The sequence below is a fragment of the Geotrypetes seraphini genome, chromosome 1 (assembly GCF_902459505.1).
Source record: "Geotrypetes seraphini chromosome 1, aGeoSer1.1, whole genome shotgun sequence".
In the NCBI taxonomy this organism is placed as follows: domain Eukaryota; kingdom Metazoa; phylum Chordata; class Amphibia; order Gymnophiona; family Dermophiidae; genus Geotrypetes; species Geotrypetes seraphini.
The window spans coordinates 537,398,291-537,412,095 of NC_047084.1; the positions used below are offsets into that span (position 1 = coordinate 537,398,291).

Genomic DNA, 13,805 nt, shown 5'->3' on the forward strand with positions numbered 1-13,805 from the left:
AGGATATGGCATTAGTCGAGAGGGTTCAGAGGAGAGCGACGCGTCTGATAAAAGGTATGGAAAACCTGTCATATGCTGAGAGATTGGAGAAGCTGGGTCTATTTTCCCTGGAGAAGAGAAGACTTAGAGGGGATATGATAGAGACTTATAAGATCATGAAGGGCATAGAGAGAGTGGAGAGGGACAGATTCTTCAAACTCTCGAATAATAAAAGAACAAGAGGGCACTCGGAAAAGTTGATAGGAGACAGATTCAAAACAAATACTAGGAAGTTCTTTTTTACCCAACGTGTGGTGGACACCTGGAATGCGCTTCCAGAGGACGTGATTGGGCAGAGTACGGTACTGGGCTTCAAGAAAGGATTAGACAAATTCCTACTGGAAAAGAAGATAGAGGGGTATAGATAGAAGATTACTGCACAGGTCCTGGACCTGCTGGGCCACCGCGTGAGCGGACTGCTGGGCACGATGGACCTCGGGTCTGACCCAGCAGAGGCATTTCTTATGTTCTTATGTTCTTATCACATATATGGGCTATAAAAATGTTAGGGAGAAGTTTAATATAGGGAGATGGAAGTTTTTCATATAGGAAAAGAGTATGTGATAGGGGATTATTTGTAGCTTGTAATATAGTAAATGTCAGCAGATAAAGTGATCTTAAGATGTTCAAACAGGTCAATAAAGCAGTGGTGAAAGCCTGATGGATGTTTGTGTGCAAAGCAAAAGACCAGGAGGAAAATGAGGTAGTAGTTCTCGTGTGATCTCATTTTAGACTGCTCTGTAGTCTGTACAGCTGTGGAGATATAAGGATCTAAATTAGATTGTGTTGGTCAAGAATGTGACAATTAAAATAGTCAGTGGTCTTCATCATAATATGGGGTCAGACTTAAAGAGCTAAACATATATACTGTACTTTGGAAAATAGGTGGGATAGGGACATATAACCTGGAAGTAATTAAATGTAAATGTCTGACATACATGCACAGAAGGCAGATCTTTTTCTATGGAAAAGATGCTCTAGAACAGTGTTCTTCAACCTTTTTACACCTATGGACCGGCGGAAATAAAATAATTATTTCGTGGACCGGCAAACTACTAAGACTGAAATTTTTTTTTAAAAACCATCGCCGCCCCGTCCCCGTGAGCTCGGTCCCACAAACCATCTGATCCCATCCGCACAAGCCTCAAATAGTTATATATCCCCTCTACTATCAAGAAAACTGAATAAGCCAAATTATTACAGAATGCTACACAAATATCAAGTAACAGAATACCACAGTCACACATGACAGGAATGGTGTTAGGGGAGTGGAACTAGGGCAACTGCCCCCTGGTCAGAGAGAGCCCTAAGCCAGCTGGAAGCTAAAGAAGCACTGCCTGGGCTTTGCACTCCCCAATTATGTCTAGCAAGATACATATTTCAAATCTGATATATTTGAATCACAAGATAGAAATAAAATTATTTTTTTCTACCTTTTGTCGTCTCTGGTTTCTGCTTTCATTGCCTTTTCACTCTCTTCCAGCCAGTGTCTGCCCTAAGAACATAAGAATTGCCACTGCTGGGTCAGACCAGAGGTCCATCATGACCAGCAGTCCGCTCACGCGGCAGCCCTCTGGTCTAAGACCAGCACCCTAACGGAGACTAGCCCTACCAGCGCACGTTCTTGTTCAGCAGGAACTTGTCTAACTTTGTCTTGAATCCTTGGAGGGTGTTTTCCCCTATAACAGCCTCTGGAAGAGCGTTCCAGCTTTCTACCACAGAACTTCCTTACGTTTGTACGGAATCTATCCCCTTTCAACTTTAGAGAGTGCCCTCTCGTTCTCCCTGCCTTGCAGAGGGTGAACAACCTGTCCTTAGCTACTAAGTCTATTCCCTTCAGTACCTTGAATGTTTCTATCATGTCCCCTCTCAATCTCCTCTGCTCAAGGGAGAAGAGGCCCAGTTTCTCTAATCTTTCGCTGTACGGCAACTCCTCCAGCCCCTTAACCATTTTAGTCGCTCTTCTCTGGACCCTTTCGAGTAGTACCGTGTCCTTCTTCATGTACCAGTGCTGGACGCAGTACTCCAGGTGAGGGCGTACCATGGCCCGGTACAGCAGCATGATAACCTTCTCTGTCTCTTCAGTCCAGTATCTGGCCCTTCCATTCACTGTCTGTCTTTCCCTGCCATCTCTCCTCCTGCCTCCCCCCCCAATTTGGTCTGGCATCCATCATCTTCCTTCTGTTCCCCTCATGGTCTGGCATCTCTATCCTTCCCTCCCCCCTGTGGTTTTTAGCATATCTCTCTTCTCATTTCCCCCACTCAGATCTGATATCATTCTCTGCTCTCTCTTCCCTTTTCTTCTCTGGTCTTCCTTCTCTATTTTCTGCCTCCATCTAAATTAAATTCTTTCTTACTATTTAGTCCCGTTTCCCTCTTTTCACTGTGTCTACGCACAGCTTGTCACCCCTTTCCCTCACCCCTCCATTATCTTACTATTTTCTTCCCCCTTTATTTATCTCCTCCTTCCATCCATTATGTGTTCTTTCCCCACTTCCATTCAGCATCTGCTCTCCCCTCTCAACTGACATCCATCTGCCTTCTGCTCTCTCTCACTTCTTCTCACTTCCATCATCTGTCCCCTTCTCTCTCTCTCATCTCCTCCATTCCATCATCTGCCCTTTCTCTCTCTTCCCCCCCCAACTTCCATCATCTGCCCCTTCCCCTCACCTTTGTGGGTCACTTTCTTTCCCCTGAGGGTGGCTCATGTCAGAGGGGAAGCTTTGGCCGAGCAGAACCGCTTGCAAGGAACAGTGGAACTTACTTGATTGATGTCGATGCTGGGGCCCGTTGCCGTTTGAAGGGAAAAAAAAAAAAAAAAGTGGAAAAAAGGGACCTGCAAAGGCGAGAGGAAGGGAAACCTCCAGGACAGCTGCTCTTTGCCCTCCTTCAGCGGCCCAAGAGTCCAGACCAACAGCGGCAGCTCTGTGTACTTCTAACTTCGGCACAGAGCTGCCCCTAATCAATAGTTTAGCGCGATTTCATGAGGCAGCCTCGGGGCCTTTGATAGCCGGCCCGCTTCGATGATGCGATGTGGGCCGGCCTAGCAAAGGCCCCAAGGCTGCCTCATGAAACCGCGCTAAACTATTGATTAGGGGCAGCTCTGTGCCGAAGTTAAAAGCATACAGAGCTGCCGCTGCTGGTCTGGAGGTGCGGAGACAAGGCAGGAGGCAAACGCGGTGGAAGGCAGGAGTCCCGGCACAGTGACTGCAACAGGAAGTTGCAAGTCAGCTGACGCTGGCCTTTCGTTGCGGCGGGGACCGAATCCTTTGCGGACCGGCAAGATTTTGTTTGCGGACCGGCGGTTGAAGAACTGTGCTGTAGAAGAATAAGGATGAAATGAGGTAGACTTAGGAGTAATCTAAAGATATTTATGTATTTATTTAAAGCATGGTGGAGACAAGAAAGCATGAGATAAGCACAGAGAATCTGAGGAGAGGATTGCATTGTAGATCTTTGGTTGATTATAGATATGCTGTAAGGTCTTCATATGACATCTCATTTCTAGCAGCTACCTTTATGCATTTTGTCTTAATAGTGAATAATTTATCTTACTCTGGGATTGGGAGAGGGGGAGGAAAAACTTAACAGGAACTATATAAAGCGCAACAGAGAATAGGGCATAAAATTGATTAATTTTTTTATTTTATGTTATTTTCACCCATTACAATCAAGAAACAACTTGTACAGAAAAGTCGAGCCTCAATGGAAACAGAAAATTTAAAAAGGAAAAGACAATATCGTAACCAAAAAGAAAATTTTGTTCACCATTAGGTCACTAATCTAGGAGAATCCAATACAGTTAAGGAGAGCTAAGGAACAAACCACTGTAATCTAATCTAATCTTTAGCCTTATATATCAGGTCATTCCCAGAGGGACTCAAACTGGTAACAACATAATCTTAAGACCATAGATGAAGAATAATAATGAAGGGAGAATCAGTTAATTATAAAAAACACAAAAGAGCCACTCAACACCCCTTCTAACTACAGACCTATTGCGAGCATCCCGCTGTTCACCAAAATAGCAGAAGGGCTAGTAAATACTGAAATCACCACATACCTAGAAAAATTCAGTATCTTAAATGACAACCAATCAGGCTTCCGCCCGGACCACAGCATCGAGACCATCATAGCCGCTCTACTCGACCACCTGCACTCACTTTTCAGCCAGGGCACTAGTGCCCTGATCGTACAACTTGACCTTAGCAGTGCATTCGAACTTGTTGACCACTCCATCCTCCTAGACTGCCTTGCCTACATCGGCATCTCTGGCCAGGTCCTCAATTGGTTTCGCAGTTTTTTAAAAAATAGATCATACAGGGTATTCAAGAATGACTCTCTCTCATACAGCTGGGATAATGCCGTGGGATTCCATAGGGCTCCCCCCTCTCCCCCACCCTGTTTAACATCTACCTCGCCTCCCTGGGAAACCTCCTGCAAAACCTCAAGCTCAAATTCTTCATCTACGCAGATGACATTACAATAGACATCCCACTAACCAGTTTCACTCCAGAGTTGCTCACCTCTCTTTCAAGCTCACTTACTCAGATAGAACTCTGGATGCTATCCCACAGACTAAAATTAAATCCTGACAAAACCAAATTCTTCCTAGCAACCCCCAACGACAAAATCAAAGACACCACAATCCAAGTGAAAGGTATGGCCTTCCCCCTCGAACAAACCTTAAAAGTATTGGGAGTCACCCTAGACAAACATCTATCTCTGGAAAAACATACTGATATTACTGTCAGGAAATGCATTTCAGTACTTTGGAAACTACGCACCATAAAAAAATACTTCGATGACACCTCATTCCGCCTGTTGATACAATCCTCCATTCTCAGCATCCTAGACTACTGCAACATCATTTATCTGGCCTCCACGAAGAAAACCATCAGGAGACTGAAACTGATCCAGAACACCGCCGTTCGCCTTATATTTGGCTTAAACAAATGGGAACACATCACCCCTTTTTACCACAAACTACATTGGCTACCCCTTGAAACTAGAATCCTATTCAAGTTCGCTTGCTTCTGCTACAAAACTGTTTTTGGTCTATCTCCGAGCTACCTCACCCCACATTTCAACCTGAACTGCAACAAAAAGAACTCCCGCAGAATCAATCTTTTCGCCTTCCCCTCCCTAAAACTATGTCATCTCAAAAGGTTCTTCGACAAAACCTTCGCCTTCCAGGCAGCCAAACAGAACCCTTGGCTAGCCCAAATTCTGCTCAAGGCCCACTCCTACCTGGATTTCCGAAAAATACTCAAAACTCATTTATTCCATGCTCAAAATCCCTAATCCCCTCTCTTCCACTTCTCTCACCCCTCCCTCAAACGACCCATCTCTCCCAGTCCCCCCCCCTTTTTGATCCCCCCATCTCACTACCTCCAATGACCTGTACAATCCCCCCCTCTCATGCTCACCTTAACCACCTCATTGCTTGTAATTATGATCAATTGTAAGTTCTTGTTAAATTTTGTTTATCTGTTGTGAAAACTCCCCTCCTCATGCTCACCTGAATATCTACATTACTTGTAAATCTAGTTTATTGTAATTTCTTATTAAACTTTGTTTAATTGATGTGAACCGCCTAGAACTCCCTGGGTATGGTGGTATACAAGAATAAAGTTATTATTATTATTATTATTATTAATGTCAGCAAGAGATTTTTAACAATTATCTGTGGGAAATTTTGTGAATAGATATGTTTTCAATGTATTTCTAAAGCAGGTCAATGAAGAGAGAATTCTAATAACTGAAGGAAGATCATTCCAAATTTTAACCATGGTGAATGGCAAAGAATGTGAAAGCCTACCTAAATTTGGATTCCTTTAATGGCAGGGAACACTAATTTAAATTTATGTATATTACTTGTAGATTGAAAACTATAAGAATTGATTGACTCAGACACCTAAGGCGCCTCCCAAGGCATCTGAGCCAATCAGAGCCTTAGGCTCCTCCCTCTGTATCCCATATGATGCATAGGGCAGAACCTAAGGTCTGATGTCTGAGCAAATCAGATGTCAGACCTTAGGCCCTGCCCTGTTCATCACCTGCCCTTCTGTCATTTTCTTTCTTGGGGGGGGGGGGGGGCGAATACCTGGTGCCACGTTCATCGGGGAGGGCCGTCATCGGTGGTGGGGGACTTTTTTTTTTTCATTTTTTTTATGGGACAGATATTTTGCCTGTGTAACACACACAAAATATCTGTGCCATTGAAAAAGAAATGGAAAAAAAAAACCCAGGCAGACCTGTCAATTTTTCCGATTGCTAAACCCCCCCCCCCTTTTTTTTTTTTTTTTGAATAGCCAAGCAATGTTAGTGCATCGATCGCTTGGCTACTTTGCATGGGGTTTTAGCTAATTTGCATGGCTGGATCGGAAAATGGGCGATCGAGGGGAAAAACACGTGGTGGGCTGTTTTGTGCATCGGGTCGGCAAAAACTATTATCCCTAAAGCTGTGAAAACAGCTTTAGCGACAATCGCTGACTTTAGAGCATCTATCCCTTTGTTCCTTAATTAACCTAATTTTCTCCACCTAGCTTCCAAAAACAATATTGCTTTTAAACTACAAATTATAACAAGTTTTTCTCAAGAGCAGTGCCCTTCATTTATGGTTCCCAATGCTCTTCTACAGCTCTTTAGTATCCATCTTCTCCAAATTTTGAGATGTTCTTTTCCCTGCCCTAAGTGCTCCTTTTTACTTAAAACCTATTATGGGAGTTATGTTGTTGGAGAATTTTGCTGCCTGGATTCAGAAATGAATTTTGAAAGTCAAAATAATATTTGAATTAAACTGCAAATCTTTTTTTTTTCTTTTCTAAAAGACCATTGTAAGATGCTTATGCTTTCTTTTATAGGTTCTGGGGGAGCCCAGCATGGCTGCAGCTTCATATGATCAGCTGTTAATGCAAGTTGAGGCACTGAAAATGGAAAACACAAATCTTCGACAGGAACTGGAAGATAACTCAAATCATCTTACAAAGCTAGAAACGGAAGCATCTAACATGAAGGTAGCGAAACGTATGGGTGCTTTTTTCCATATGTAAAGCTTATTTCCATTCAGAGGACTCCTCGCGCGTCCTGTGCATCATCCGGAAGTCTTCCCTCTGCCGTTGCGACATCAGTAAGAAGGCTGTCGGTTCAGGCGCAGGATGCACGTAGGAGCTGCCGCCTGCAGCTTGCACTGATCTCAGGTATGAGGCACGTTCCAGCTGCAGACCGACATCGGTCTGCGGACCGGCAGTTGAAGAACACTGTTCTAAGGGATTTCTAGCCAGTTGAATATTTAGGATACCCACAATGGATAGTGCAAGATAAATTTTGAATGCAGTGGAGGCAGTTCATACTAATTTCATGCAAATTCATTATGAATATCCTGAAAACTTGACTGGTTGGTGATTCCCAGGACAGGTTTGTGACTGTTTTTGGTAATGTTATTTGTTGACTTTATTATGTATGCGGAATTGTAAACTATCTAAGATACAGGCGGTATATAAGTTATTAAAATAAATAAACCACCTACTTAAAGTAATAGTTCAGTTTAACTGTCATATCAGAGTTGAACTCCTTCATCTAGGGAAATAAAAAAATACCACCCACCTTGCAGATGCCACCCTTGTTAAGTTTCTAAAACACCTAGGGGAAGATTCTCAAAACTTTAACATGGTCGCTAAACCAGTTCCAGCCGGTTTAGCATTCATATATTTTAGTGGTGGATTATCAAAACGGCTTACCATGGTCTTTCCGAACTTCCTAGCAGTCTCCGACTCTGCCATATAAATGTATTACAAAGAGGTCATTAATATTTAGAGGAGCACTTCAGATGATTCTCTATTATCGCCAGGTGATTCCCTAACCTCCTGGGATGGGCCGGGGAGGGGCTAAGGACTCTGATTGGCCCAGGTTGCTTAAGGCCCCTCCTATGGGAGGGGGCCTTGTCGTCTGGGCCAATCAGAGCCTGGTGCATCTGGGGAGGGGCCTAAGGCTCTAGCTGGCCCAGATGCCTCAGGTTCCTGGGCCAATCAGAGCCTTAAGACCCTCCCCGGATGCACTGGGGAGAGGCCTAAAGCTCTGATTGATTCAGACGCCTAAGGCCCCTCCTATAGGAGAGGCCTTAAGCACCTGATACACCGGGTTGGGGAAGGCCTGTTAATGAAGAGGCAGGCCTGTTGGCTGAAGGGGGTAGGCATCCCTCCGGCAGGCCTTTGTAAACAAGGTGGGGGGCAGGGGGTGTTGGAGGCATGAGGGGAGTCGTCTGGGCATCTCTTCTGCTGCTGAGGGGGTGTTGGGGGGGGGGGTTGCTTGGTGGCAGGAGGAAGTGGGCATCTCTCTTACTGCTGGAGCTGGCTGTCGGGAGTTGTATGGCAGTGGAAAGGAGTGGTCATCTCTCCCGCTGCTAGGGGGAGGTTGTTGCATGGCGGTGGGAGGGAGTAGGCATCTCTCCTGCTGTGTGTGTGGTTTGCTTGACAGTGACAACAGGAGGGAGTGCGCATGCATTCCTCCTGCCAATCTTTGATTTGGGGTCTTTTTTTGTGTGTGTTTATTCTGTGCATGTGCTGATCACTATCACCAGTGATTGGCACATGCAAACTTAGTGACCCTCCGCAAACCTCATTTGCATGTGTAGTTTTTTAAAGAATGACTTGCCTTTTTGAAATCATTACAGTAGTGTCCGTGACAGCTGTCTGTCAGATTTTACCACAAACATTTGAGAATCTTACCCCTAGTTTCTGCTCTGTTTCATTAAAAACTGAAATCCATCACAAAATAAAGGAAATGGTTTAGGTAAGCACTTGAAGGGAAAATAAGGAGTTAACTTCTTTTACTACTTTTTCCTTTGCATGTGTTGATTTATTCATTGTTACTGAATCCTTTCAAAGTGTTTCATCAAACTCATAATACCAAATGGAGTATGGTGTAATTTGTAATTAGAACAGAGTATATTGTCTAATTCATAGCGTGAAGCATCAACTGTTATATTTTTTTTAAAGCATGAAAGCTCCAACTTAACCTGATTTCTGCAATCCAGTTTCAATATCCGTAGGTTAAATGGTTAACAGATTAAATAGAATTAATAATCATATTCAATGTTTAAGTATCACTACAAGGACTAGGGGGTGAAGGTGTTATAGATATGTCATTTTGTTTAATTTTTGTCAGCCTTTATAATATAGGATACAGCACTGTCTGCTGTTTATACAGACAAACAAAAGTCATTCTTGGAAGAGTCCTAATCATACCGTCATCTTACCACATTCTCCCTCAATTATTGAGTTGTTGACATGCAGAAGTTCAATAATCATACTATAGTGGAAAATACCTAGGTCTTTCTCCTGGAGTCAGGAGGAAGAGTGTTTCTACTACCAGTGGTAAAGTGCACCAGTGAACTGATTTTTTTCTTCCACTTTCCACTCTCAGATCAAGTAAACTCCATATTCTTTCATTGAGAAGAATTCAGTGGGCTTAAAAAAAGTTCTTGAAGATGAAATTGATACACTCATTAAAACAGCAAAGGATGCAGGGTATATTACATCTGATAGAAAAAACCTCAGTGGTTCCAACCATATATGTATTACCAAAGATACATAAATCAATTACAGATCCTCCAGGATGACCCATCATCTCAGGAAACAATTCAATACTAGTTTCTTCTTCAATGATTTCAGAAAAGGAAGAAAAGTCTGCAGGGGCCTAGGAAGGGTTGATAGATTGTGCTGGGGGAATGAAAGCTGGAAATGGCTTCATTAGAGAACTCAAGGGCCTTGTCATAAAAGTACTCAGCCAAAGTTTTTTTTTTTGGGGAGAGAGTGATGGACGGGTTGAAGGTGAGGGCACTTTGAGTAGAAAGTTCAGTGTGGCATAGAGATAGTAAGGGTTGGAGCGGAAGTTCAGTGTGGTGTAGAGATAGTGAGGGTTGGAACGGAGAAAGTTAGTCAAGTGTTTGGCAAGTGAAAGAGCAGACTGGAAAGAGGTCAGGAGAAATTTGAACTGTAAGAATTCAGCATTAGTACAGGATTTGAGCCAAAGATGTTCAGCAGACCTGGCACAGTAATGTAAGTAGCAGATTTTAGAGGTCAGCCAGGACTGGGGTTTGGAGCTCCTTACAGAGTGGGGGGAGTGAGAGTATCTAGAGCGGGGGAGAAAATGGTATTATAGGAGAGGACAAACTCATTTATAGACTTGTGTAGCATAGTGGTTGGGGTGGGATAGCAGACTGGGGTCAATAGCCTGAAGGTTCCTGAACGTTGTGGTGGATATTGGTTGGATTTGTGATGAATTATGAAAGTTACCAGATAATGGTCAGAGAGGGGAAGAACTGCAATGGAGAAGTTTGTGATGGAGCAGTTGGAGAAAAAGACAAGATCAAGGCAGTTGCTATTTTGATGGATAGGGGATGGTGGAGCATGGCTGAAGATTGAAATAGGATGTTAAGGCTAGAAGCTTAGAAGCATAAGAGTCGGAGGGGTCATTAGTGTGAGTGTTAGTCATAAAGAATGATTGAAGGAGATGAAGGTTCAAGAGAGAAGTTAAGCCAGGAGTCAGTGAGAAAGGAAGAGAGGGACTTATCAGGGGGATGGTAAATGACCACTACACAGATGGGTAGAGGAGCATATAGGAGAATGTAATGGTCTTTGACGGAGGAAAGAAGGGGTTGAAATTTACAAGGGGTTGAGAGTAACAGCCCGACACCTCCCCCTTTACTAACTGGGCAAGGTGTATGGGAGAAAAAGTAACCTCCAAGACACAGGGTGACAACTGAAATAGAGTTTTCAGGGCAGAGCCAGGTCTCATTTAGTGCAAGCAGATGGAGGGTTTGAGAGATAAAGAGGTCGTGGATGTAAGCAAGCTTGCTGGAGACAGAGTGGTCATTCCACAGGGCGCTTGAGAAAGGTAGAGAAGGGATGATGGGTAGGAGAGGAACAGAAATGAGATTGGAGACATTGTGGTATGACCTTCATGAATAGGGTGCGAGTTGATTAGGAGGACCAAGATTGGGATTGATGTCCCCGGCAGAGAGCAAAAGGAGGAATATGCAAGTAGCTGCAAGACTGCCTCAGCAAAACCTCAGTAATCAATAAGATTCCTCAGTAATCAATAAGATTTATCCTAGATATGGGAGAATTCCATCAGGCCTAGACTTAGGAGACACTGCTGGCTCATGAATGAGCTGCGGGGTCAAAACTGCATGAGTGCTAGTATTAGCATGAGAGTGAGAGGTAACTTCATAAAAGTAAATTTACCAGTAGAGTTCTTGCACAAAAAGGCATGGTTATGTTGGCGCCAGAGGTAAGAAGGCAAGGTTTAAATATGGGTAATAAATCATCGCGTGCCAAAGGTGCGAGCCCTCCACGCCCTCTCAGTTTAAAAGCTTTACAAGCACCCGGTCATGAGGAGTCAGGAGATCTCAAGGGAATCTCTGAGAGGGTGGGGGATGTTAGAGGCAGTACTGAACAGGACTTCATGGAAAAAAGCAATTAACTATGCTCTCTAGATCTCAGAGGTCTACACTCACAAATCCATCCTACCTTCTCATAGAAAGTGTAATCTTAACACTTCCAAAGCAAAATCTTGCCCTTTAAACTGGCTTCGGCCCCATGAGTTTTCACAAAATGCCTAGTGGTATTGGCAACAGCTCTTCACTCATGGGGGGTTCATTTAATTTCCTAATTGGACAAATGGTTGATCAAAGCTTCATCATTGCAAGTAGCTCAGTATGCCATGACTTCAACAGTTTATCTTCTGGAGCTTTTCAGGTTTGACATCAACTACTGAAAGTCCCATCTGCACCCATATCAGATGCTGGAGTTCATTGGAGCTCTCTTACACACTACACAAAGTCAAGCTTTTTATCTGATGTAGAGAGTTGATAATCTGATTCACCTGTGTCAAACTATCTCTACCCTGCTTTGCATTACCACACATAAGATGTTATGGCTTCTTGGTCACATGGTGTTTACAGAATATGTCACCCCATTTGCATGTCTTCACCTCAGAGTCACACAGTAGATCCTGTCAACCCAGTGGTCTCAAAACATGGGGCATCAGCTCTAATCCAAGTCGCCCCAAGTCTCTGCCACTCTTTTCAATGGTAGATGGTGCCTCGCAATTTCACTTGAGGTCTTCCCTTTCAGCCCCCTCCCCCACCGCTAAAAGCTATTAACCACAGATGCTTTTGATGTTAGAATGAGTTGATCATCTGGTTGTCCTCCACATTTGGGGAGTATGGTCTCATCAAGAACAAACGCTCTCTCTACATCAATCTCCTAGAATTACAAGTGATGGGCAACACTCAAAATGTTCCAAGACTGACGACTCCACCAAGTAGCAGCGTGGATAAAAATCAATGATTTAAAAAATTTTTTAATTTGATTTTTAAAATTTAAATTAGATTTTTCCTCAAAAAAGTATTTTAAAAATATATCTAAAGATAGTTTTTTGTCTAAGATACATACGGCCTCTTTTACAAAGCTGCGCTAGCGGCTGCCCTGCACTAACGGCCCCGAAGCCCATAGAGATTTAAAGGGCTTTGGGGCTGTTGCCGCGCGGCTTTGTAAAAGAGGCAGATAGACTAAACGTTATTCATTATGAAATAAGGATTAGTTTTTATTTATTTAGCATAAGGTTGAATATTCATGCACATTTAAAATTTTTTTGTAAATGAATTCCATTAATCTATTCATAAATATCACTGGCAATTTTTCTATCTAGAAGATATCACAGATGTTTGGTTTTGCATACCTCAAAATTGTGAATTTGTGTCTGCAGGGATAACATGCTGCTGCATCACTGCAAAAATGTTATAAAATATACAGAGTTGAGAAAAAGACCTTAGCCCCATTGTTCCTTTGCAAATTGATGTAAACAGAATCAACCCCATATCTCTTAAATGCTAAGTTTATATATCTGCACAAGGAGCTAAGTGTGAGGAGGGAGAGGCAAGCAGTAAAAATTAAAATTAAACTTTTTGAGCAGAATACTCCACAAGTCTTGGGATCTTTGTGTGTATAGCCTGAGGTTTATCATATTATCCTCTCCTTGAAGGAGAAAACCTATAATGGCAGCAGGCTATTAAAGAGACCCAGTTTGGGAATATTTTAATGAAGTTCCTCAACCTATGGGAAAGACAGGCATGAATGTAAAATGCAAACACTGCAACAAAGAAATGCAAGGCCTGGTGGCCCAAATGAAACAACATCATGAGAAGTGCTTTGATGAAAGTGACAAAAGAAACATTTGAACAGGCATAAGAACATAAGAATTGCCGCTGCTGGGTCAGATCAGTGGTCCATCGTGCCCAGCAGTCCGCTCACACAGCAGCCCCTAGGTCAAAGACCAGTGCTCTAAATGAGCCCAGCCTCACCTGTGAACTTTCCAGTTGAGCAGGAACTTGTCCAACTTTGTCTTGAATCCCTAGAGGGTATTTTCCCCTACGACAGACTCCAGAAGAGCGTTCCAGTTTTCTACCACTCTCTGGGTGAATAATTTCCTTAAGTTCGTACGGATCTTTAGACTGGTAAATGTTTTGATTTTAGCATAACTGCCTTGAAGAATTGTCATATTTGAGCAAAAATATGTATATGCCATTATTACTGCATGTTGCCATCATTTTGATACAGTTGTTACAAAGAAATAAAGAGTTGAAACAAGCAAGTATTCCTTTTTTGGGCAGTACTGAGTGGCAGTGAATACAATGAGTAATACTAAATAAGCAGAAATGGTATCAATAATAAAATAACAGCACTTATTTTATTTTTTTT

At 42.9% G+C, this 13,805-nt stretch overlaps 1 protein-coding gene across 8 annotated transcripts in view; it reads left to right on the forward strand.

Moving 5' to 3' along the window:
• Positions 1-13,805, forward strand: part of APC (APC regulator of WNT signaling pathway) — a 344,325-nt gene that overhangs the window by 132,761 nt on the left and 197,759 nt on the right. For 7 of the 8 annotated variants that reach the window (XM_033929104.1, XM_033929106.1, XM_033929103.1 and 4 more), the window contains one exon: positions 6,906-7,058. In XM_033929104.1, coding sequence (XP_033784995.1) covers positions 6,924-7,058 — 135 coding nt within the window. In that variant the 5' untranslated portion in view covers positions 6,906-6,923. Of the gene's footprint in view, positions 1-6,905; positions 7,059-13,805 lie in introns of those variants that run through there. The other variant, XM_033929111.1, reaches the window with a different exon arrangement.